Source organism: Hypanus sabinus, unplaced genomic scaffold (genome assembly GCF_030144855.1).
Source record: "Hypanus sabinus isolate sHypSab1 unplaced genomic scaffold, sHypSab1.hap1 scaffold_498, whole genome shotgun sequence".
Classification (NCBI taxonomy): domain Eukaryota; kingdom Metazoa; phylum Chordata; class Chondrichthyes; order Myliobatiformes; family Dasyatidae; genus Hypanus; species Hypanus sabinus.
Genome location: NW_026781366.1, coordinates 293211 through 316198, shown reverse-complemented (window position 1 = coordinate 316198; position 22988 = coordinate 293211). Strand labels below are relative to the sequence as shown.

Genomic DNA, 22988 nt, shown 5'->3' with positions numbered 1-22988 from the left:
TTAAGTCTGTCAGACCCAGTTGCAATCACTCCAGGCCTGTAATGTACTGTCAATATTCCAGCTCTTTAAAGTCACTCACATTCCCTTGGTGTTTGCTCATTTGAAGATCTTGCATCTTCTGAAGTAGCTTTTGGTCGGTTCAGAGTTTGGAGATGGAAAGAGGGGTGTTTATAACCATATAACAATCACAGCACAGAAACAGGCCATCTCGGCCCTCCTAGTCCATTCCAAACTCTTACCCTCACCTAGTCCCACCTACCCACACTCAGCCCATAACCCTCCACTCCTTTCCTGTCTATATACCTATCCAATTTTACCTTAAATGACACAACTGAACTGACCTCTACTACTTCTACAGGAAGCTCATTCCACACAGCTATCACTCTCTGAGTAAAGAAATACCCCCTCGTGTTTCCCTTAAACTTCTGCCCACTAACTCTCAAATAATGACCTCTCGTTTGAATCTCCCCTACTCTCAATGGAAACAGCCTATTCACGTCAACTCTATCTATCCCTCTCAAAATTTGAAATACCTCAATCAAATCCCCCCTCAACGTTCTACGCTCCAATGAATAGAGACCTAAATTGTTCAACCTTTCTCTGTAACTTAAGTGCTGAAACCCAGGTAACATCCTAGTAAATCGTCTCTGCACACTCTCTAATTTATTGATATCTTTCCTATAATTCGGTGACCAGAATTGTACACAATTTACTATCTTGCAAAAAGAAGTAATTACTTGCTGCAGACTCACGACCCATACCCTGTACATTATCAACCATATTATTGACATAGATGACGTAGCAATGGGTGTCACCCTGGGGAGCTCCAGGAGGCACGGGCCTTGACTCCAATAAACAGCCTCCCATCATCACCATCTGCTTCCTACCATCGAGCTGTTCCCAGACTCTGGGCTCTGTGACAATCACGATGTCAGCAGCAAAATTAGACTGATTAATATAAAGAAAGATTTGTTGTTTCATCAAAGCTGACTGAAGCAATGGACCAGATCCTCCTCTGCGTACAACTAAATCTGCCCTAGGACCCATCCTCCTGGGTCACACTGTGTCTGATAACCTACATCCCCAACCTCCTTCCACCCCGTCAGTATCCCCACAACTTTCCCACCATTTATCCCACACCGATACATGTAGACAGATCCTCATCACCGACATCCACTCTCACCGCTTGGGGAACCAGAACTAACTGATCCTACATTCCTGTCCCAGACTGTCCAGCCGTCTGGCTCGGTCCCGGCCCTTTCCCACTGAAGCCAACCTTCGACTTACACAAACCTGAAATCAGATCCTTCCTCATCGCTGCCCAACCAGGCTCAGTTAAGAAGCCTCGTGCGTGGCACCTTGTCAAAGGTCTGAAAATCCAAGTACACAACATCAACCAATTCTCCTTTGTCTACCCTGCTTATTATTTCTCAAAGCATTCCAACAAATTGATCAGGCAAGGTTTTCCCTTGAGGAAACAATGCTGACTCTGGCCTATTTTATCTTGTGCCTCCAAGTGTCCCAGATTCACATCCTTAACAATCGACTCCAACATCTTTCAAATCACTGTCAGACCTAGTGGCCTATAGTTTCCCTTCTTCTGCCTCTCTCCCTTCTTGAAGAGTGGAGTGACTTTTGTAATTTTCCAGTCTTCCAGAACCATTTCTGAATTGAGTGATTCTTGAAGGATAATTATTAATGCCTCCACAATCTCTCCGGCCATCTCATTCAGAACTGTGGGTGCAAACCATTTGGTCCAGGTGACTTATCTGCCTTCAGATTCCCAAGAACCTCCTCTTCTTGTGGTCCCTTCACTGGAAGAGAGCCATGGAACCAAAAACCCTATTCCCTCCCCCCTCCACAAACATGATGTCATGCATGGGTTTGCTACACCGGGGTCTGACATCACATGTGCGGTTCCTTACGTCTGCAGGTTTGTTTCTCGTGGTTGTGCAGTTTAATCTTTCTTCCGTTCGGACAAGGGAGTGAGATCCAGATCTGTCACGTCATCTCATTGTGGGTGGTCATCTTTTTCATTGACTCCATTCCACTGTTACAAATTGCCGAAGTGCAGCCAATGTTTCGAGGTATATACCCCGATTAATGCAAGAAGGAAGCCTTTTCTGTTTTTCCGGGCTTCTCAAACATTTGTACACTTCAGTGAAATCTCCCTCCAGAAATTCCAGTGGGGAAGCTCAGTCTGTCTAATATTTCCACACAGTTAAAGTGGGGAATTGTTTATTATTGTCATGTACTGAGGTTCAGTGAAAATCTTCTCTTGCATACCATCCTCTCAGATCAACACATTACAACAGTAGATGATGGTAAAACATTAACAGAGTGTAACAAAGCATTATGGTTACAGAGAAAATGCATTGCAGGTGGACATATGGTGCAAGGTCCCATCAAGTTACATTGTGAAGTCAAGAGTCCATCTTATAATGCTGAGGAATATTCAGTTTGCTTATAACAGTAGAATGGAAAATGTCCCTAGGCCTGGTGGTACATTTTCTGTTTATTGTTTTCTTTTATCTTGCACCCGATGGGTGATTGAGAATTGAGAATGTCCGGTCTGGATTTCCGGGAATCTTTCACTATGTTGCCTGATTTACTGAGGCAGCAGGAAGTATAAAGCGAGTCCATGGAGGGGAGGCTTGTTTCCATGATGTGCTCAGCGAAGTCCACAGTTCTCTGCTATTTCTTGAAGTCAACAAAAGAGAGTAGCCATACAAAGGTGTGATGTATCCGGATGGGATACTTTTTAATGGTGTAAACTTAAATTCACCGGACCAATAACCACATCACAAGCAGTTCTTTACTTTATCCTTACGACCAGTTTATTTGTTCGAACTCAGCCGGTGAGAAGCTCGGAGCCAAGCATCAGAGAGACAGAATTCCTCTCCCTCTGGCGGCTCGTGATGAACCTCTGTGTAACATGCAGAAGTGTTACAGTTTATAGAACTAGGAAACAAAGAGCACTTTAGTTCAACCGGTACTCCCAGCAAGTCTGTCGGAGCAAAACTTAATTTCTTAGATTAGAGAGTCCACTAAATCAGGGTTTTAATTAGAAGTGAATGTTCTGTCCAATCCTTAACAGATATTCTGCTTCGTTAGAGAAAGAAGTGAACTCAGTTCAATTCGTGTCTCATGAGAACTCAACTCCACATCACGTTCCCAAGAGACATCTCTGAGTCGTTAATCTAAACATGCTGCCTGTAGATTCCTCAGTAAGGGACAAATTTGCACACTATCCAGAACAGAGCACACATAATTTTGCACTTAATTTTAACCCATTATTTACAAGTCCAAGAATCATTTCCTATGTCCTCCAATACCCTTAAAACTTCATCATTCCTCCTTTTTATTATTACATGATAACCTTTCAGAACAGATTGTTGCTTCTACAACATGATACAAAACATGTCCAAGGGCTCAGTAGGATACAGACAATAATGAAAATTAATGTAATCAGACTTCTGAAATGCAAAAGCAATCACCAGAAGTCCCCGAATATATTGAAGGGCCAGGGCCACCCTCTCTGCCTTACTGGTCCCAAAATTGTGCAGCTTACTGCCAACATCTTGTATTTTCTGAATCTCTTGGATTATGTGTTTAGACAAGTCAGTAATATTGGAAGATCCATCAGGGAGATAAGTACAGCATTCCTTACCTTTGATAGCACAGGTCCCTCCTATTTCTGCTAACATAAAGTCTTGGGCATCCGATTCTGTTGCACCATTTGGCGAATTGCAATCATCTCAGTTACCTGTGCTTGAGTGACAGTCAGTGCTCCAACTGTATTATTGGCCAATTCTCCTAGAGCGGCTGCTAAATTAATTATTTCCCTGGAATTTCTGGCTACCCTATAGGAGGGAAAGGCAATCATCCAAAATCTCTCAGATTCCGTTATACCCCTTCATTGCCTATTGCAATGGGTGATCCTGAGGCTGAGCCAGGATCCTCAAGTGTGGCACAAGGTTGGCCAAGTAGCAACAACCACTCCGACCCTCATCCTTCCCTCGAAAACCCATCTGGTAGGGTGTGGTTCCATGCCACTGTCCTGTTCTTTCTCCCGGCAGCCAGGGATAGGACCTATTTCCACAAACCCTATAAGTTCCATTTAGTGATCCAGGGGTATCATAAGTTTGATTCTTGGTACAGATACTACATCCCACTTGATAGAGTGCACTCTCATTAAGTATTAATCAACAAGTATAGTCGGCCCTCCTTATCTGTGGATTCTGCATGCACAAATTCAACCAACCGCGCTCCGCGAAAACTGGTCAGTGCTCTTCCTGCACTTGTTGTTCGAGCATGTACAGACTTTTTTTCTTGTCATGATTCCCTAAACAATGCAGTATAACAACTATTTTACATAGCATTTACATTGTATTTGGTATTATAAGTAATCTAGAGATGATTTAAAGTATACATGTGCATGAGTTATTGTGCATCGGGATTGAAAAAAATCATAAGTTCTCTTACTAAGTAAGTCAGAACAGGTTCATACTTTATTATTTAGTGTCAATTAGTCAAACGTTTGTCTTAGTATATACTGTATATTTTCCTTTTCTATGCATATAAAACACTTAAGAACGTATGTTTCGGCACCGGGCTCGGGAAGTTCCCGAGTTCGATCTGGTGACAGATCGTTGTGGAGTGTGTTCTCCACCGTGCTGGGTTGATGTGGAGGATCAAATATTGGGGTCCCGTTTTTGCAAAATTATCGTCATCTTCGATTTCATCCTGGTCTACTTCTCGACCCTAGAAATCAAATGTGACTGTTAACCGCTAGGGTTCTAATAACCACCTGTACTCCCCTGCCCATTTGTGACCCCTTCCACGCTCGCCCACTCCCTGGACCCTGTATACGTCGCGGTCTCTTTGAACTCTTCTACAGACATTCAACTTTGTGTGTATGTGTCGGGGGGTGGGTCCTTGTGCTACAGCTTCAACCTGAGAATGTTCACTCTAATCCACTTCAACTCGAGTATTTAGCTGATATATCTTACCAGAGACTGTTTCTCCATGTCCGGGCACGAGAGGGCGTGATTGGATAGCGCATAGGAGGCTTCATTCTGTGCCTGGCCCTGTGTGTGTGTGATGGGATGGTATGAAGGAAGCTTCTCTCTGTGTCTCACTCTGGGAGTGTGTGATGGGACGATATCGAGGGAGTTTCAGTCTGTGTCTGACGTCAGGAGTGTTTGATGGGACAGTGTGGAGGGAACTTCACTCCGTGTTTAACGCCGGTATACCATCCCCAATCCCCTTTCGTAGTCGGGACCTTAGTGGACTCAGGTCAGATATTATAGTTGATTTTAACAGTCTGCGGGGTCGCAGGAGGGGGTCAGTTAGGCAGGATGTTAGTTGGGTTGGGCACCCAGACTCTGCCAGTCCGACCTCCCTCAACCTGGAGCTGAGACGCTGCTGACACTGTGAGGAGCTCCGTCCGACACCAAAATAGGAAGTTACTGCCATTTATTGATTTCATCAGGACATAAAAAATTAAACAATGTGTGAGATGCTGACGTGCGGGAATAAATAAGTTGCTTCTGGCTCACTCACAGTCACGCGCATTAGATTTCGGATGAGACAAGGTTGGACAGAGCAGAGCTGAAAAATGAGAAAAAGTCCACCACTGAGGAAGAGTTGTTAGTGCATAAATGTCGATGGGAGATAGTGGACGAGAACCACCTGAAGAAAAGGAAGAATCGCTGGAAGTCAGAAATGAAGGGGGGTCGGGGATGGAGATCCCACAGGAGGAAGTGGGATGGGAAAGAAAAATCCCACAGAAAGAAGGTGGATGGGGAAGAGAGATCATACAGGAGGAAGTGGGATGGGAAAGAAAAATCCCACAGGAAGAAGTTGGATGGGGAAGAGAGATCACACAGGAGGAAGTGGGATGGGAAAGAAAAATCCCACAGGAAGAAGGTGGGTGGGGAAGAGAGATCACACAGGAGGAAGGGGGATGGGTAGGGAATCCCATAGGAGGAAGGGGGTCGGGGATGGAGATCCCACAGGAGGAAGGGGGATGGGAAAGAAAAATCCCACAGGAAGAAGGTGGATGGGGAAGAGAGATCCCACAGATGGAAGGGGGATAGGGAAGAGAGATCCCACAGGAAGAAGGGGGATGGGGAAGAGAAATCACACAGGAGGAAGGGGGATGGGGAAGAGAGATCCCACAGGAGGAAGGGGGACAGGGAAGAGAGATCCCACAGGAGGAAGGGAGATGGGGAAGAGAGATCCCACAGGAGGAAGTGGGATGGGAAAGAAAAATCCCACAGGAAGAAGGTGGATGGGGAAGAGAGATCCCACAGGAGGAAGGGGACGGGGAAGAGTGATCCCACAGGAGGAAGGGGAATGCGAAAGAGAGATCACACAGGAGGAAGGGGGATGGGGAAGAGAAATCCCCAGTGTTGATCAGTAAGACAATTACTGATCACATTAATGTTCAGTGTCAGACACCCAGTAATTGTAAACACAATCTCCCACAGTCTGGTACTTACCACAGTTTCTGTATTTTACACTCCTGGTTCCTAAGAGCCGCAGACACCAGTTCTACTCCTGAATCTCCCAGTTTATTATTACTCAGGTCCAGCTCCGTCAGTGATGGGTTTGCACTGAGAGCGGAGACGAGCTCCTCGGCCCCAGAATCTGTGAGACCGACATCATACAGCCTGGATATGAGAAAGAGTGAGGGTGAAGGACACAGAGAGACGGGAGACGGTACAAATCCCCAGTGTTAAACAGTAACACAAATACTGATCATATTAATGTTCATTGTCAGACACCCAGTGACTGTCAACTCCATTTTCCACAGTCTGGTACTAACCACAGCTTCTGTATTTTACACCCCGAGTTCCTCAGAGCCGCAGACACCAGTTTCACTCCTGAATCTCCCAGTTTATTACCACCCAGGTTCAGTTCCATCAGTGATGGGTTTCTACGGAGAGTGGTGGCAAGATCCTTGGCACCAGAACTTGTGAGACCAACATTCCTCAGCCTGGAGATGAGAGTGAGTGAGGGTGAAGGACACAGAGAGACAGGAGATAGGACAATTACTGATTATATTAATGTTCATTGTCAGACACTCAGTGACTGTAAACACAATCTCTCACCGTCTGATACTGACCACAGTTTCTGTATTTTACACTTTGAGTTCTTTAGAGCCGCAGACACCAGTTTCACTCCTGAATCTCCCAGTTTATTATCATTCAGGTTCAGCTCTGTCAGTGATGGGTTCATGCTGAGAGCGGAGGCAAGATCCTTGGCACCAGAATCTGTGAGACCGACGTTCCACAGCCTGAAGTTAAGAGTGAGTGTGGTTGAAGGGCACAAAGAGACAGGAGACAATACATTTCCTATTTGTTTATCAGTAGCAGAATTACGGTACTGATCATATTAATATTCAGTTTCAGGCACCCAGTGAGTGTAAACACAATCTCCCAGAGTCTGGTACCTACCCCAATTCCTGTAATTTACACCCTGATTTCAACAGAGCCGCAGACACCAGTTTTACTCCTGCATCTCCCAACTTATTATCATTCAGACTGAGCACCATTAGTGAAGGGTTTCTACTGAGAGCAGAGGCAAGATCTCCGGCAGCAGAATCTGTGAGGCCGACATTCCATAGCCTGGCGATAAGAGAGAGTGAGGGTGAAGGACACAGAGAGACAGGAGACGGTACAAATCTCCAGCGTTTATCGGTCGCACAATTACTGATCACATTAATGTTCAGTGTGCCAGACACCCAATCACTGTAAACATAATCTCACGCAGTCTGGTACTTACCACAGTTTCTGTATTTTACACTCTGGGTTCCTCAGAGCCGCAGACACCAGTTTTACTCCTGAATCTCCCAGTTTATTACCTCCCAGGTTCAGCTCCGTCAGTGATGGGTTTGTATTGAGAGCGGAGGCGAGATCCTCGGCACCAGAATCTGTGAGACCGACATCCCTGAGCCTGGAGACGAGAGAGAGTAAGTTTGAAGGACACAGAGAGGCAGGAGATGGTACAAATCCCCAGTGTTTATCAGTAATGCAATTACTGATCACATTAATGTTCAGTGTCAGACACCCAGTGACTGTAAACACAATCTCCCACAGTCTAGTACTTACCACAGTTTCTGTATTTTACGCTTCGGGTTCCTTAGAGCCGCAGACACCAGCTTCACTCCTAAATCTCCCAGTTTATTATCATTCAGGTTCAGCTCCGTCAGTGATTTGTTTGTACTGAGAGCGGAGACAAGATCCTTCGCACCAGAATCTGTGAGACCAACATCCCTCAACCTGGAGATTAGATAGAGTGAGGGTGAAAGGCACAGAGAGACAGGAGATGGTACAAATGCACAGTGTTCAAATGCACAAATGCACTGCAATAAAGCGAAATGATATTGGCTCAAAAGATCAGGATAACGAAATAATTTGGGTAGAAATAAGAAATAGTAAAGGGAAAAAAGCAGTGGTGGGGGTAGTCTATAGGCCTCCAAACATCTGTAACTCAGTTGGTCAGAGCATAAATAAGGAAATAGTTGGGGCTTCTAATAAGGGAACAGCTATAATTATGGGGGATTTTAACTTTCATATTGACTGGACTAATCAAGTTGGCAGTCTTGAAGAAGTGTTTATTGAGTGTATTCGGGATGGGTTCCTTGAACAATACGTTACTGAGCCGACAAGGGGGCAAGCAGTCTTAGATCTGGTCCTGTGTAATGAGACAGGACTAATAAAAAATGTCCTAGTAAAGGATCCCCTTGGAATGAGTGACCATAACATGGTCGAATTCCATATTCAATTAGAGGATGAGAGGGTTGGATCTCAAACAAGCGTACTGAGCTTAAATAAAGGAGACTATGATGGTATGAGAGTGGAATTGCTTAAGATGGATTGGGAAAATAGATTAAAGGGTAGATCGGTACTTGATCAGTGGTGTATATTTAAGGAGTTATTTTACAATTATCAAGAAAAATATATTCCACTGAAGTGTAAAGGGGGTTTCTTTTTTTTTCTTTGTTACTGTTGGGAAAGGGTTTCTTCTTTTTGTTAACTAGCAAGAATGCTAATTTACCGATAATGAGAATGGTATTCCTTTGTAAACCAAATGGGGATTAATGTTCTTTCTTCTGAGTCTGTAAGCATTTGTTGACGGGCTTTTGGGCAGATCGGCGCGAGGGGGTCGAGAGAGAGGACACAATGCTGTAAATTCGGCAACGATCGGACCCCAAGCGGGGCTCTGAGGCCGGGAGGTATTCCAAGGAGGGGGGATGAAGCTAGATGTGCTTGGTTGACCACTTGGAGGGTCCTGAGCTGTTTGGAGAGTCGAGGAGTTCAGAGGGTCCTGAGCTGCAAGTCAAGGAGTTCAGAGGGTCCTGTGCTGCGAGTCGAGGAGTTCGGAGGGTCCTGAGCTGCGAGTCGAGGAGTTCGGAGGGTCCTGTGCTGCGAGTCGAGGAGTTCGGAGGGGATCGAATGGTGGCCAGAATACTTCAGAAATTGAGATCCAATGGTTGTGCACGAAGTGGTTTGGACTTTGATAATTTGGCGCCTTTTCTTTATTTTTTCTTCTTCATATATACTGTATCGTTATTAATCACTTAGTTATAGTAACCTTTATAAATTGTACTCATTTAATCGCATATGGTGTACTGTCTGTTTTTGGGCGTGGCAGGGACATCACACAGCATCCACACCAGCTGATTACCCAGTTTGGCAGGGGCGAAGGCTGCTCCCCCTAGATGAGAATAAGCTGAGCGAGCCTCAGGCGACCCAGGGGGTTACAGAAAAAAAAGGGTGTAAAAGAAAAAATAGTTATCCGTGGCTAAGTAAAGAAATAAAGCAAAGTATACGACTAAAAAGAAAGTTATATAAGGTAGCTAAATCTAGTGGGAAGATTGAAGATTGAGAAGCTTTTAAAGATCAGCAGCAAATAACAAAAAGATTGATTAAGAAGGGACAGATAGATTATGAAAGTAAATTGGCGAAAAACATAAAAGCAGATAGTAAGAGTTTTTATAGTTACATAAAAAGAAAAAGGGTGACTAAAGTAAATGTTGGTCCCCCAGAAGATGAGACCGGGAAATTAATGGTAGGGGACAAGGAGATGGCGGAAACGCTGAACAAATATTTTGTATCAGTTTTTACAGTAGAGGACACTCAAAATATCCCAACACTGGATAAACGGGGGTTCTAGGGGGAGAGAAGCTAACTACGATTCAAATCACCAAGGAAATGGTACTTGATAAATTAATGGGACTGAAGGTGGATAAATCCCCTGGACCGGATGGCTTGCATCCTAGGGTCTTAAGGGAAGTGGCGGTCGGGATTGTGGATGCATTAGTGATAATTTTTCAAAACTCGCTGGACTCGGCAATGGTCCCGGCAGATTGGAGAAATGCTAATGTAACTCCTTTATTTGAAAAGGGCAATAGACAGTAGGCTGGGAATTATAGGCCAGTTAGCCTAACATCTGTGGTTGGCAAAATGTTGGAGACGATAATTAAGGAAACAGTAACAGGGCATTTGGATAAACATAGCTTAATAGGACAAAGTCAGCGTGGCTTTACAAAAGGGAAGTCATGTTTGACAAATTTGTTGGAGTTCTTTGAGGACATAACATATAGGGGAGATAAAGGGGAACCAGTGGATGTGGTGTATTTGGACTTCCAAAAGGCATTTGACAAGGTGCCACATCAAAGATAATTACTTAAAGTAAAAAATCATGGGATTGGGGATAATATTCTGGCATGAATGGAGGATTGGCTTTCTAACAGAAAACAGAGAGTTGGGATAAATGGTTTATTCTCAGACTGACAATTGGTGACTAGTGGTATTCCGCAGGGGTCGGTGTTGGGACCCCAACTCTTTACAATCTATATTAATGATTTGGAGAAAGGGACTAAGTGCAACGTATCGAAGTTTGCTGATGACACAAAGATGGGAGGGAGTGTAACGAGTGCGGAGGACATTGAAACCCTGCAGGGGGACATAGATAAGCTGAGTAATTGGGCAGACATTTGGCAGATGAAGTATAATACTGACAAGTGTGAGGTCTTGCACTTTGGCAGGAAAAATAATAGAGCAAGTTATTATCTAAATGGAGAGAAACTGGAATGTGTTTCTGTGCAAAGGGATCTGGGGGTCCTGGTGCAGGAAACACAAAATGTTAGTATGCAAGTGCAGCAGGTGGTCAAGAAGGCCAATGGAATGCTGACTTTTATTGCTAGGGGGATGGAGTATAAGAACAGGGAGGTCTTACTGCAGTTGTACTGGGTATTGGTGAGACCACACCTGGAGTACTGCATGCAGTTCTGGTATCCATATTTAAGAAAGGACATACTGGCTCTCGAGGCAGTGCAGAGAAGGTTCACTCAGTTAATTCTGGGGATAGGTGGGTTGATGTATGATGAGAGGTTGAGTAGATTGGGACTCTACGCATTGGAGTTCCGAAGAATGAGATGCGATCTTATTGAAACATATAAGATTGTGAAGGGGCTTGATCGGATGGATGCGGGGATAATGTTCCCAATCATGGGTGAAACTAGGACTAGGGGGCATAATCTTAAAATAATGGGATGCTGTTCCAGGACTGAGATGCGGTGAAATTTCTTCACTCAGAGGGCAGTGGGGCTGTGGAATTTACTGCCCCAGAGAGCTGTGGAAGCTGCTACACTCAATAAATTCAAAACGGAGATAGACATTTTCCTGGATAAAAATGGCATTAGGGGATACGTTGAGCGAGTAGGTAAGTGGACATGAGGCTAGGTTTAGATCAGCCATGTGATCTCCTGGACCAGTTTTCAATAGACTGGATGGGTCGGAGAGGAATTTTCCAGATATTTTCTCCTTAATTGGCAAATCATTTTTTTTTCCCCCGGGTGATCACATGGGTTTGGGCGGGATGAATAATAAAATAAAATGGGCGGCATGGTGCCCTGTTGGTTGGCACTGTTGCCTTGTGGGATTCGGTGAAAACTAGAGTTAAGATTGGTTCAGCCACAATCTTGCTGAATGGCGGAGCAGGCTTGAGGGGCCGATTGGCCTACTCCTGCTCCTATCTCTTATGTTCTTATGTTCACCAGTAACACAATTACTGATCATTTTAATGTTCAGTGTCAGACACCCAGTGATGTAAACACAATCTCCCAGAGTCTGGTACTTACCCCAATTCCTGTAATTTACATCCTGATTTCATCAGAGCCGCAGACACCAGTTTCACTCCTGCATCTCCCAGCTTATTATTATTCAGACTGAGCACCATTAGTGAAGCGTTTCTACCGAAGACGGAGGCAAGATCTCCGGCAGCTGAATCTGTGAGGCCGACATTCCACATCCTGATGATGAGAAAGAGTGAAGGTGAAGGACAGAGAGAGTCAGCAGACAGTACAAATCCCCAGTGTTTATGAGTAACATAATTACTGATCACATTAATGTTCAGAGTCAGACACCCAGTAACTGTAAACACAATCTCACACAGTCTGGTACTTACCACAGTTTCTGTATTTTACACTCCGGGTTCCTCAGAGCCGCAGACACCAGTTTTACTCCTGAATCTCCCAGTTTATTACCTCCCAGGTTCAGCTCCGTCAGTGATGGGTTTCTACGGAGAGTGCTGGCGAGATCCTCGGCACCAGAATCTGTGAGACCGACATCCCTGAGCCTGGTGATGAGAGAGAGTGAGGGTGAAGGACACAGAGAGACATGAGGCAATACAAATCCCCAGTGTTTACCAGTAACACAATTAATCATAACCTTAATGCTCAATGTCAGACACCCAGTGTCTGTAAACATAATCAACAATCTGGTACTTACCACAGTTTCTGTATTTTACACTTTGAGTTCTTTAGAGCCACAGACACTAGTTTCACTCCTGAATCTCCCAGTTTATTATCATTCAAACTCAGCTCTGTCAGTGATGGTTTTGTACTGAGAGCAGAGCCGAGATCCTTCGCACCAGAATCTGTGAGACCAACATCCCTCAACCTGGAGACGAGAGAGAGTGATGTTCAGTGTCAGACATCCAGTGACTGTAAACACAATGTTCCACAATCTGGTTCTTACCACAGTTTCTGTATTTTACACTCCGAATTCCTTATAGCCCCAGATACCAGATTCACTCCTGGATCTCCCAGTGTATTAGCACCTAGGTTCAGCTCCATCAGTGATCGGTTTTTACCAAGAGCAAAGGCGAGATCCTCGGCACCACGATCTGTGAGACCGACATCCCTCAGCCTGGAAATGAGAGAGCGTGAGGGTGAAGGATACAGAGAGACACGAGTCTGTACATACCCATAGTGTTAATCAGTAGCATAATTACTCATCACTTTATTGTTCAGTCTCAGACACCCAGTGACAATTTCTCAGAGTCTGGTATTTACTACAGCTTCTGTATTTTACACTCTGAGTTCCTCAGAGTTTCACTCCTGAATCTCCTAGCTTAGTATCATTCATGTTCAGCTCCGTCAGTTAACTGTTTGTACTGAGAGCAGAGGCAAGATCGTCGGCACCTGAATGTGTAAGACCAACGTTACAGAGCCTTGAGGTGAGAGAGATTAAGGATCAGAAGATGGTGCAAATTCCCAGTGTTTGTCAGTAACACAATTACTGATCACATTAATGTTCAGTGTCAGACACCCAGTGATGTAAAAACAATCTCCCACAGTCAGGTACTTACCCCAGTTCCTGTAATTTACATCCTGATTTCATCAGAGCCGCAGACACCAGTTTCACTCCTGCATCTCCCAGCTTATTATTATTCAGACTGAGTACCATTAGCGAAGGTTTTCTACCAAGTGCGGAAGCAAGATCTCCGGCAGCTGAATCTGTGAGGCCGACATTCCACAGCCTGGCAATGAGAGAGAGTGAGGGTGAAGGACAGAGAGAGTCAGGAGACAGTACAAATCCTCAGTGTTTATCAGTTACACAATTTCCGATCACGTTAATGTTCAGTATCAGACACCCAGTGACTATAAAGACAATCTACCACAGTCTGATACTTACCACAGTTTCTGTATTTTACACTCTGAGACCCGAAGCGCAGCCGACACCAGTTTTATTCCTGAATCTCCCAGTTTATTGTCATTCAAACTCAGCTCTGTCAGTGATTGGTTTACATTTAGAATGGAGCTGAGGTCCTTGGCACCATTAGCAGTGAGACCGACATCCCTGAGCCTGGAGATGAGAGAGAGAGTGAGTGTGAAGGACACAGGGAGACAGGAGATGGTACAAATCCCCAGTGTTCATCAGTAACACAGTTACTGATCACATTAATGTTCAGTGTCCAACATCCAGTGACTGTAAACACAATATCCGACAGTTTGGTACTTGCCACAGTTTCTGTATTTTACACTTTGCGTTCCGTAAAGCCGCAGACAACAGTTTTACTCCTGAATCTCTTAATTTATTACCACCCAAGTCCAGCTCTGTCAGTGCTGGGTTTGTACTGAGAGTGGAGGCGAGATCCTCGGCACCAGAATCTGTGAGACCGACATCCCTCAGCCTGGTGATGAGAGAGAGTGAGGGGGAAGAACATAGAGAGTCATGAGACAATGCAAATCCCCCTTTTTAATCAGAAACACAATTAGTGATCACATTAGTGTTCTGTGTCAGACACTCAGTGACTGTAAAGACAATTTCTCACAGTCTGGTACTTACCACAGTTTCTGTAATTTACACTCCGAGACCCTCAGAGCGGCCGACACCAGTTTTACTCCCGAATCTCCCAGTTTATTGTCATTCAAACTCAGCTCTGTCAGTAATTGGTTCGTACCTAGAGTGGAGATGAGGTCCTTGGCACCATTAGCAGTGAGACCGACACCGAAGAGCCTGGAGTTGAGAGAGAATGTGGGAGTTAAAGACACAGAGAGACAGGAGATGCTATAAATCCCTGGTGTTCATCAGTAATACTATAACTGATCACATTAATGTTCAGTGTCATCAGTGACTGTAAACACAATCTCCCACAGTCTGGTACTTACCACAGTTTCTGTATTTTACACTCCGGGTTCCTCAGACCCGCAGACACCAGTTTCACTCCTGAATCTCCCAGGTCATTCAACCCAAGGCTAAACACAAACAGACAAATTGATGAACAAATTGATTCAAACAGGTGATCTCAACAAATTTCTCTCTCTTCGAATATTTCAGGAAACCTTAAACCGTACAGTAAATCACTGATCGGAGTTCCCATCACTGTCAATGTCCCTCACTGACCAACTCCAAGGTATTCACCGAATGTCAGTAATTTAATCTGCCGTTGTGATCCTGTAACCTCCCCATTTTTTGTTCTTTCCACAATGGTCAGAAAAGTATTTTGGATGAGACAAGGTATGACGGAGCAGAGCTGAAAAATGAGAAAAAGTCCACCACTGAGGAAGAGTTGTTAGTGCATAAATTTCGATGGGAGATAGTGGACGTGAACCACCTGAAGAAAAGGAAGAATCGCTGGAAGTCAGAAATGAAGGGGAGTCGGGGATGGAGATCCCACAGGAGGAAGTGGGATGGGAAAGAAAAATCCCACAGGAAGAAGGTGGATGGGGAAGAGAGATCACACAGGAGGAAGGGGGATGGGTAGGGAATCCCACAAGAGGAAGGGGGTCGGGGATGGAGATCCCACAGGAGGAAGTGGGATGGGAAAGAAAAATCCCACAGGAAGAAGGTGGTTGGAGAAGAGAGATCCCACAGGAGGAAGGGGGATGGGGAAGAGAGATCACACAGGAGGAAGGGGGACGGGGAAGAGAGATCACACAGGAGGAAGGGGGATGGGGAAGAGAGATCACACAGGAGGAAGTGGGATGGGGAAGAGAGATCACACAGGAGGAAGGGGGATTGGGAACAGAGATCCCACAGGAGGAAGGGGATGGGGAAGAGTGATCCCACAGGAGGAAGAGGAAAGGGGAAAAGAGATCCCACAGGAGGAAGTGGGATGGGGAAGAGAAATCACACAGGAGGAAGGGGGATGTGGAAGAGAGATCCCACAGGAGGAAGTGGGATGGGGAAGAAAAATTCCACAGGAGGAAGGGGGATGTGGAAGGGAGATCCCACAGGAGGAAGGGGGATGGGGAAGAGAGATCCCACAGGAGGAAGGGGGTGGGGAAGAGAGATCCCACAGGAGGAAGGGGAATGGGGAAGAGAGATCCCACAGGAAGAAGGGGGATGGGGAAGAGAGATCCCACAGGAGGAAGGGGACGGGGAAGAGAGATCCCACAGGAGGAAGGGGAATGGGGAAGAGAGATCCCACAGGAGGAAGGGGATGGGGAAGAGAGATCCCAGAGGAGGAAGGGATATGGGTAAGAGAGATCCCACAAAAGGAAGGGGGTTGGGTTGGGAATCCCACAGGAGGAAGCGGGATGGGGAAGAGAGATCCCACAGGAGGAAGGGGATGGGGAAGAGTGATCCCACAGGAAGAAGGTTGATGGGGAAGAGAGATCCCACAGGAGAAAGGGGGATGGGGAAGAGAGATCCCACAGGAGGAAGAGGAAAGGGGAAAAGAGATCCCACAGGAGGAAGTGGGATGGGGAAGAGAAATCACTCAGGAGGAAGGGGGATGTGGAAGAGAGATCCCACAGGAGGAAGTGGGATGGGGAAGAGAAATCCCACAGGAGGAAGGGGGATGTGGAAGAGAGATCCCACAGGAGGAAGGGGGATGGGGAAGAGAGATCCCACAGGAGGAAGGGGGATGGGGAAGAGAGATCCCACAGGAGGAAGGGGGTGGGGAAGAGAGATCCCACAGGAGGAAGGGGGTGGGGAAGAGAGATCCCACAGGAGGAAGTGGGATGGGGAAGAGAAATCCCACAGGAGGAAGGGGGATGTGGAAGAGAGATCCCACAGGAGGAAGGGGGTGGGGAAGAGAGATCCCACAGGAGGAAGGGGGTGGGGAAGAGAGATCCCACAGGAGGAAGGGGAATGGGGAAGAGAGATCCCACAGGAAGAAGGGGGATGGGGAAGAGAGATCCCACGGGAGGAAGGGGACGGGGAAGAGAGATCCCACAGGAGGAAGGGGAATGGGGAAGAGAGATCCCACAGGAGGAAGGGGATGGGGAAGAGAGATCCCAGAGGAGGAAGGGATATGGGTAAGAGAGATCCCACAAAAGGAAGGGGGTTGGGTTGGGAATCCCACAGGAGGAAGCAGGATGGGGAAGAGAGATCCAACAGGAAGAACGGGGATGGGGAAGAGAGATCCCACAGGAGGAAGGGGGTGGGGAAGAGAGATCCCACAGGAGGAAGGGGGTGGGGAAGAGAGATTCCACAGGAGGAAGTGGGATGGAGAAGAGAGATCCCACAGGAGGAAGGTGGATGTGGAAGAGAGATCCCACAGGAGGAAGGGGGATGGGGAAGAGAGATCCAACAGGAAGAACGGGGATGGGGAAGAGAGATCCCACAGGAGGAAGGGGACGGGGAAGAGAGATCCCACAGGAATAAGGGGGATGGGGAAGAGAGATCCCACAGAAGGAATGGGGCGGGGAAGAGAGATCCCACAGGAGGAAGGGGAATGGGGAAGAGAGATCCCACAGGAGGAAGGGATATGGATAAGAGAGATCCCACAGGAGGAAGGGGATGGGGAAGAGTGGTTCCACAGGAGGAAGGGAGATGGGGAAGAGAGATCCCAGAGGAGGAAGGGATATGGGTAAGAGAGATCCCACAAAAGGAAGGGGGTTGGGTTGGGAATCCCACAGGAGGAAGCGGGATGGGGAAGAGAGATCCCACAGGAAGAATGGGGATGGGGAAGAGAGATCCCACAGGAGGATGGGGGATGAGGTAGGGCGACCTTCAAGGGGAAGGGGGATGGGGAATGGAGATCCCACAGTAGGAAGGGGAATTGAGAAGAAAGATCCAACAGGAGGAAGGTGGATGGGGAAGAGAGTTTGGACAGGAGGAACGGAGATGGGGAACAGAGATCCACAAGGCGAAAGGGCGATGAAGAGAGAACCCCAAGAAAGGAATGGATAAGTTTATTAGAGAGGCCACAGGAGGAATGCGGAAGGGGAAGAGATCCCCAAGAAAGGAAAGGCAATGTGGAGGAGAGGACCTACAGCAAGGTCCGAGGGGAAACGATAATCCTACAAGATGAGATGATGCAGTATTAGATTGTACTGGAGGAGTGGTTCTAAACTGAGGATCATATTCGAGAGCAGACATTTGCCCATAGGGTCTGGGTATCTGGTAGTGAGCACAGTCACACAGGTGGACTGATGGTGATTGTCACACACGAGGAAGGGCAGAGAGGACAATCTCAAAATGGTATTTATTTCATTTTCACTCAGACCGCCTTCTGACTGTCTCTTGTCCCTCACCGAAAAGTGGGTGTGAGGCTCTGACCCACCTGCTGCAGTCAGGGTTGGTCTGGTTGTCAGTAACAGTGAGAAGGAACATTGTCAATGGACGTGTCACAGGCAGCGAGAAACACGGCCATTCCTGTGATTTATTACCAATAAACCAATCGCCATTGTTCACTGAACTGATGAAGTCTCCAATATCCCTTCACAAGGAATCATGCAACCCTCCCAGCCATGGGGAATTATTGACGATTCCCTGAGCATTTGTCACAATTTTTCACAATTTGATTTAATACAGATTTACCCTAATTCCTTTGCATTGAAACAAGACAATGGAACGGTTTCACAGTTCAGAGTGAGAAATAAATCGAGTTACCTCAACTCTTGGCACTTATGTAGCCCGGGTTCCAGCCTCTGGATTCCTTCACACTGAATGTGGCAGTTGTCCAGGTCGAGGTGTTTTATTGTTTCACAGTGTCTGATGACATGAGACAGGACCGCGCAGTCAATCGGGGTCAGTGTCATTCCACTGAATGAAAGTTTTTTCACTGACTGCAGTGTGGCCTGAGCCAGTTCATGATTCTGAGACTCAAACAGGTAGTGCAATGTGATCAGGAGGCTCCTTTTACCAGCTTCACTCCTCATGTTTCCACTCTTACGTTTAACCTCCTCCTTCACCCAGTTAATCACCCGGCAGGTTGTTTGACGAGGAAATGGACGGAGGAACTCCTCCAGGCCCCGAGCTGTCATTGGGTTGGAAAGACCAGCAACAAAACGGAGAAGTAGCTCAAATCGTCCATCTGTTTTGTTGTGGGCTTCAGTGAGGAATTTCTGGATATCCCCGGGATGTGGATTCAGGAATTGTGCGACTGCAGCTACAAACTCTTGGATAGTGAGGTGTGGGAATGTGTACACCACACACCGGCCAGAATCCTCCCTCTCCAAAAGCTCCATCAGGAACCCGGACAGGAACTGGGAAGGCTGCAGATTGTAGTTGATCAAATCCCCATCTGTAAAAACAATCTTCTTCTCGGACACTCCTCTGAAGGCCATCTGACCAATTCTGAATAACACATCACGAGGGTTCTCAACTTCACGGCCGTGGCTTTTCAAGATGTTATAAATATAATAGGAATAGAGTTGGGTGATGGTCTTGGGAATTCGCTGAGGGTCCCTGTCTCTTCTTGTGAAGAAGGGGCCCAGTGCCAGAGCGAGAATACAGCAGTAGGAGGGGTTGTAGCTCATGGTGTACAGGATCTCGTTCTCCTTCACATGTTTGAAAACAGCTTCCGCCACCGTCTGATCTTCAAAATGTCTGATGAAATATTCCTTCCGTTCCTCACTAGAAAATCCCAGGATTTCAGCCCAGACACTGATCTTAGCCTTTTCCAATATATGTAGCCCAGCGGGACGTGTGGTCACCAACACTGAACACCCTGGGAGCAGCTTGTGCTGGATTAAACTGTACACAATGTCGGACACCTTGCACTTGGAGCCAGGATCTGTGCATGTGTACTGAGGTTCTGTGTCTCTCTGACTGTCATCAAAATCAATTTTCTCATTGAATTCATCCAAACCATCGAATATAAACAGCAATCCCTCTGGCTTCTTCCAGACCTCTCCCAGAATATTCCCAAAATTAGGATACTGATCCAGAATCAGTTCTGTCAGGCTTATTTGACAGTTAATGGTGCTTAATTTGCGGAATTGGAAGCTGAACACAAACTGGAACTGTTGGTATATTTTTCCCATGGCCCAGTCCTGAACGATCTTGTGTATCATTGTTGTTTTCCCGATCCCTGAGACTCCAGCCACTGCTGCCGAGCTGCCAGATTTGGATTTACACCCTGAAAAGTTGCCCTGGAACAACTGATCAGACTGGATTTTTTCCAGCTCTCCGTGGAGATGCTTCTCTCTCCACTCCTCGTGGTCTCTGCCTCTTGACAGCAGCTCATGTTCCACCAGTCTCTGATCTCGAACAGTAGAAATGACCATGAGCTCAGCGTATCGATCAACCAGTTGGAAAACCTTCACCTTCTCCCTCATCAGGATCGTGTTCACTCTCAGTGTTTCAGTTTGTGCCCGCAGAGTCTCCTTGTGTTTCTGTTGAACTTCTTCCATGGGAACATACAGTGAACAAACTGTTAGATGCTTCAACTCAGAATTCAGTATTTAAGTAAACAATAGATAGCTCAAGGCTATTGCATTAATTGAATTTCTCAAATGATGTACGTACAGTGAAGTAAATTCGACTACCAAACCCTCAAACTGGATAGAGAGGCTCGGGCAAGGTAAACCCCGGATCATCAGAATTTCCGTATTAATATGTGCTGTGAAGGTGAGAATTTTCCTGGCAGTTTACTGACCCCGACTGTCCTGTACTGGACACCCTCCGACTGCTAGCACAGCTATCATTGTTTCTGTGGAAGAACTTTCAAAGCAGTGTTCATATGACATATGGAGACAGAGAAAAGGGTAAAGGGCATTCTGTCAAAGGAACTGGTCGGAGAATCACAGCTCCCCTCTCTCCTTTCACCATCACTGATTTAAAATGTCTTGCTCAGGAGATTGAGACAGTCAGCATTTTGACACACAACACAGACAATCCCCGCCCCCTTCCATCATCACAGATGAGGCTCAGCTCTCTGAGTTCCTCCGGAAAATGATCTGAGACGGCAGATCTACAGTTCCTTGTCTCTTGAAGAGTATGTGCTGCAAATACTCAACAGATGCAAGATAAACAAATGTAAAGGAGAAGGAAATAATTGTTATTCCGTTTCTGATGTAGCACAAAAAAAAACTCAGATAAAGAACGCAATGAAAAACACAATAAATATTAATATATACAATACAGGAGTCACTCTGACCTCAGGTGGTTGTGACAGACTGCTTGAGGAAATAACTGATTATTAGTCTAGTGGGCCTGCTGCGGCTGCTATGTAGCTTCCTCCCTCATGAGAGAGGGAGACCCTTTCCGGAACCTTTCTGTACATATGACCCTGATGGAAGGTAGGCTGGGTGTGCCGGTGATGTGTTGGGAAGTTTTGACAAACCGCACTATCTTCTAGTCTGCCACAGTTATGCACCATGTTAGCATACCCTCTGCAACGCAGCTGTAGAAGGACAGGAGTGTAGATGTGAGTACAGGTCAGCCAACATCTGTGGAAAGTGGAGAAAGGGTAGTTACTTCTGGTCTATAATTTGATACAAGTTTGAAACCATGCTGATTACAGGTCGGGTGCTGAAGAAGAGAGCAGAGATTGAGGAATTTCGGTAGCAGCTGGTGCAGAATTGTATCGCTCACTGGACCTACATCGAATATAGAACAGCACAGGAATAGGCCCTTCGGCCCACAACGTTGGTGCCAGCATAATGCCACATTATACTCGGATGTTTAAACATTCTGCCCATTTAGATAACAGTCTGCACTATTGTCCCTTTTACCACAATTCATTACCATACATTTTCCAACACTGTGTTCCATCTGCCATATTTTGCCCACTCTTCCAATTTGACTAAGTCCTGCTGCAATCGCATTACTTCTGTAGCAATAACTACTCCTTCACCTATCTTTGTATCATCCGTAAACTTTGTCACAATGCCATCAATTCAATTATCTAAATCATTGACGAACAATGTGAAAACTCGTCCCAATAATGACCCCTGGAAAAAAAAACACCAGTCACCGGCAGTCAAACAGAACATGTTCCTTTTATTTCCACACCCTGACTCCCGATTGTCGGCCATTCCGCTATTCAGGCCAGTATCTTTCCTGTAACACCATCAGATTTTATCTTGTTAAGCAGCCTTGTGTCTGGCAACATACCAAACGCCTTCTGAAAATCCAAGTAAGTGACATCCACTACCTCTCCTTTTTCAGGCTGCTTGGTACTTACTCAATGAACTCTAGCAAATTTGTTAAGCAAGATTTCCCTTCATGCAAACTAGGCTGACTCTGACTTATTTTATCATTAGGCTCCAAATGCCTCGAAACCTGAACATTACTAATTGAATTGAGTTTATTTTTTACATCCTTCACGTAAACGAGGAGGAAAAATCTTTACATTATATCTGCATCTAAAAGTGCAATGTGAAATCCCAGTAATTTAAAATAATTTATAGACTCCAACAGCTTCCCAATCACTTAGGTTAGGCTAATTAGCGTATAATTTCACAAACATGAGAAAATCTGCAGATGCTGGAAATCCAAGCAACACACACAAAATACTGGAGGAACTCAGCAGGCCAGGCAGCATCTATGGATCAGTTGACGCTTCGGTCCGAGATCCTTTGGCAGGACTGGAGGCAAAAGGCTGATGAGTAGATTTGAAAGGTGGGGTGGGGGGGGGGGGGGGCGGAGAGAAATGCCAGGCGACAGGTGAAACTTGGAGGAGAAGGGATGAAACAAAGAGCTAGGAAGTTGATTCTTGATAGATACAGAAGGCCCTGGAAGAAAGAAAAAGGTTAGGGGTGGGGAGGAGGGTTGCACCAGAAGGAGGCAATAGACAGGCAAGGAGACAACATGAGAGAAGTAAGAGGGTATTAGGAAGGGTGAAGGGGGAGCGGAAGCTTTACTGGAAGATTCAGAAATCGATATTCATCTCATCAGGTTTGGAGGCTACTCAGACGCAACATAAGGAATTGTTCCTCCAACCTGAGAGTGGCCTTACCCCGACAGTGGAGGATGTCATGGACTGAAGTATCAGAATGGGAATGGTAAGTG

The 22988-nt window shown here is 46.0% G+C and overlaps 1 protein-coding gene across 3 annotated transcripts in view; it reads right to left on the bottom strand.

Annotated features, from left to right (window-relative positions):
• Positions 1-4084: 4084 nt before the first annotated feature.
• LOC132389203 (NACHT, LRR and PYD domains-containing protein 3-like) overlaps positions 4085-22988 on the bottom strand; it is a 44242-nt gene continuing 25338 nt past the window's right edge. The window contains exons 7-23 of one of the 3 annotated variants that reach the window (XM_059961662.1): positions 18642-20379; positions 14969-15055; positions 14646-14816; positions 14320-14490; positions 13992-14162; positions 13666-13836; positions 13053-13223; positions 12804-12974; positions 12481-12651; positions 12155-12325; positions 8118-8288; positions 7792-7962; positions 7464-7634; positions 7133-7303; positions 6833-7003; positions 6507-6677; positions 4085-4764 (exon numbers count right to left, since the gene is read on the bottom strand). In XM_059961662.1, the coding sequence (XP_059817645.1) occupies positions 4752-4764; positions 6507-6677; positions 6833-7003; positions 7133-7303; positions 7464-7634; positions 7792-7962; positions 8118-8288; positions 12155-12325; positions 12481-12651; positions 12804-12974; positions 13053-13223; positions 13666-13836; positions 13992-14162; positions 14320-14490; positions 14646-14816; positions 14969-15055; positions 18642-20379 (4232 nt within the window). In that variant the 3' untranslated portion in view covers positions 4085-4751. Of the gene's footprint in view, positions 4765-6506; positions 6678-6832; positions 7004-7118; positions 7304-7463; positions 7635-7791; positions 7963-8117; positions 8289-12154; positions 12326-12480; positions 12652-12803; positions 12975-13052; positions 13224-13665; positions 13837-13991; positions 14163-14319; positions 14491-14645; positions 14817-14968; positions 15056-18641; positions 20380-22988 lie in introns of those variants that run through there. The other 2 variants (XM_059961663.1, XM_059961664.1) reach the window with 2 other exon arrangements.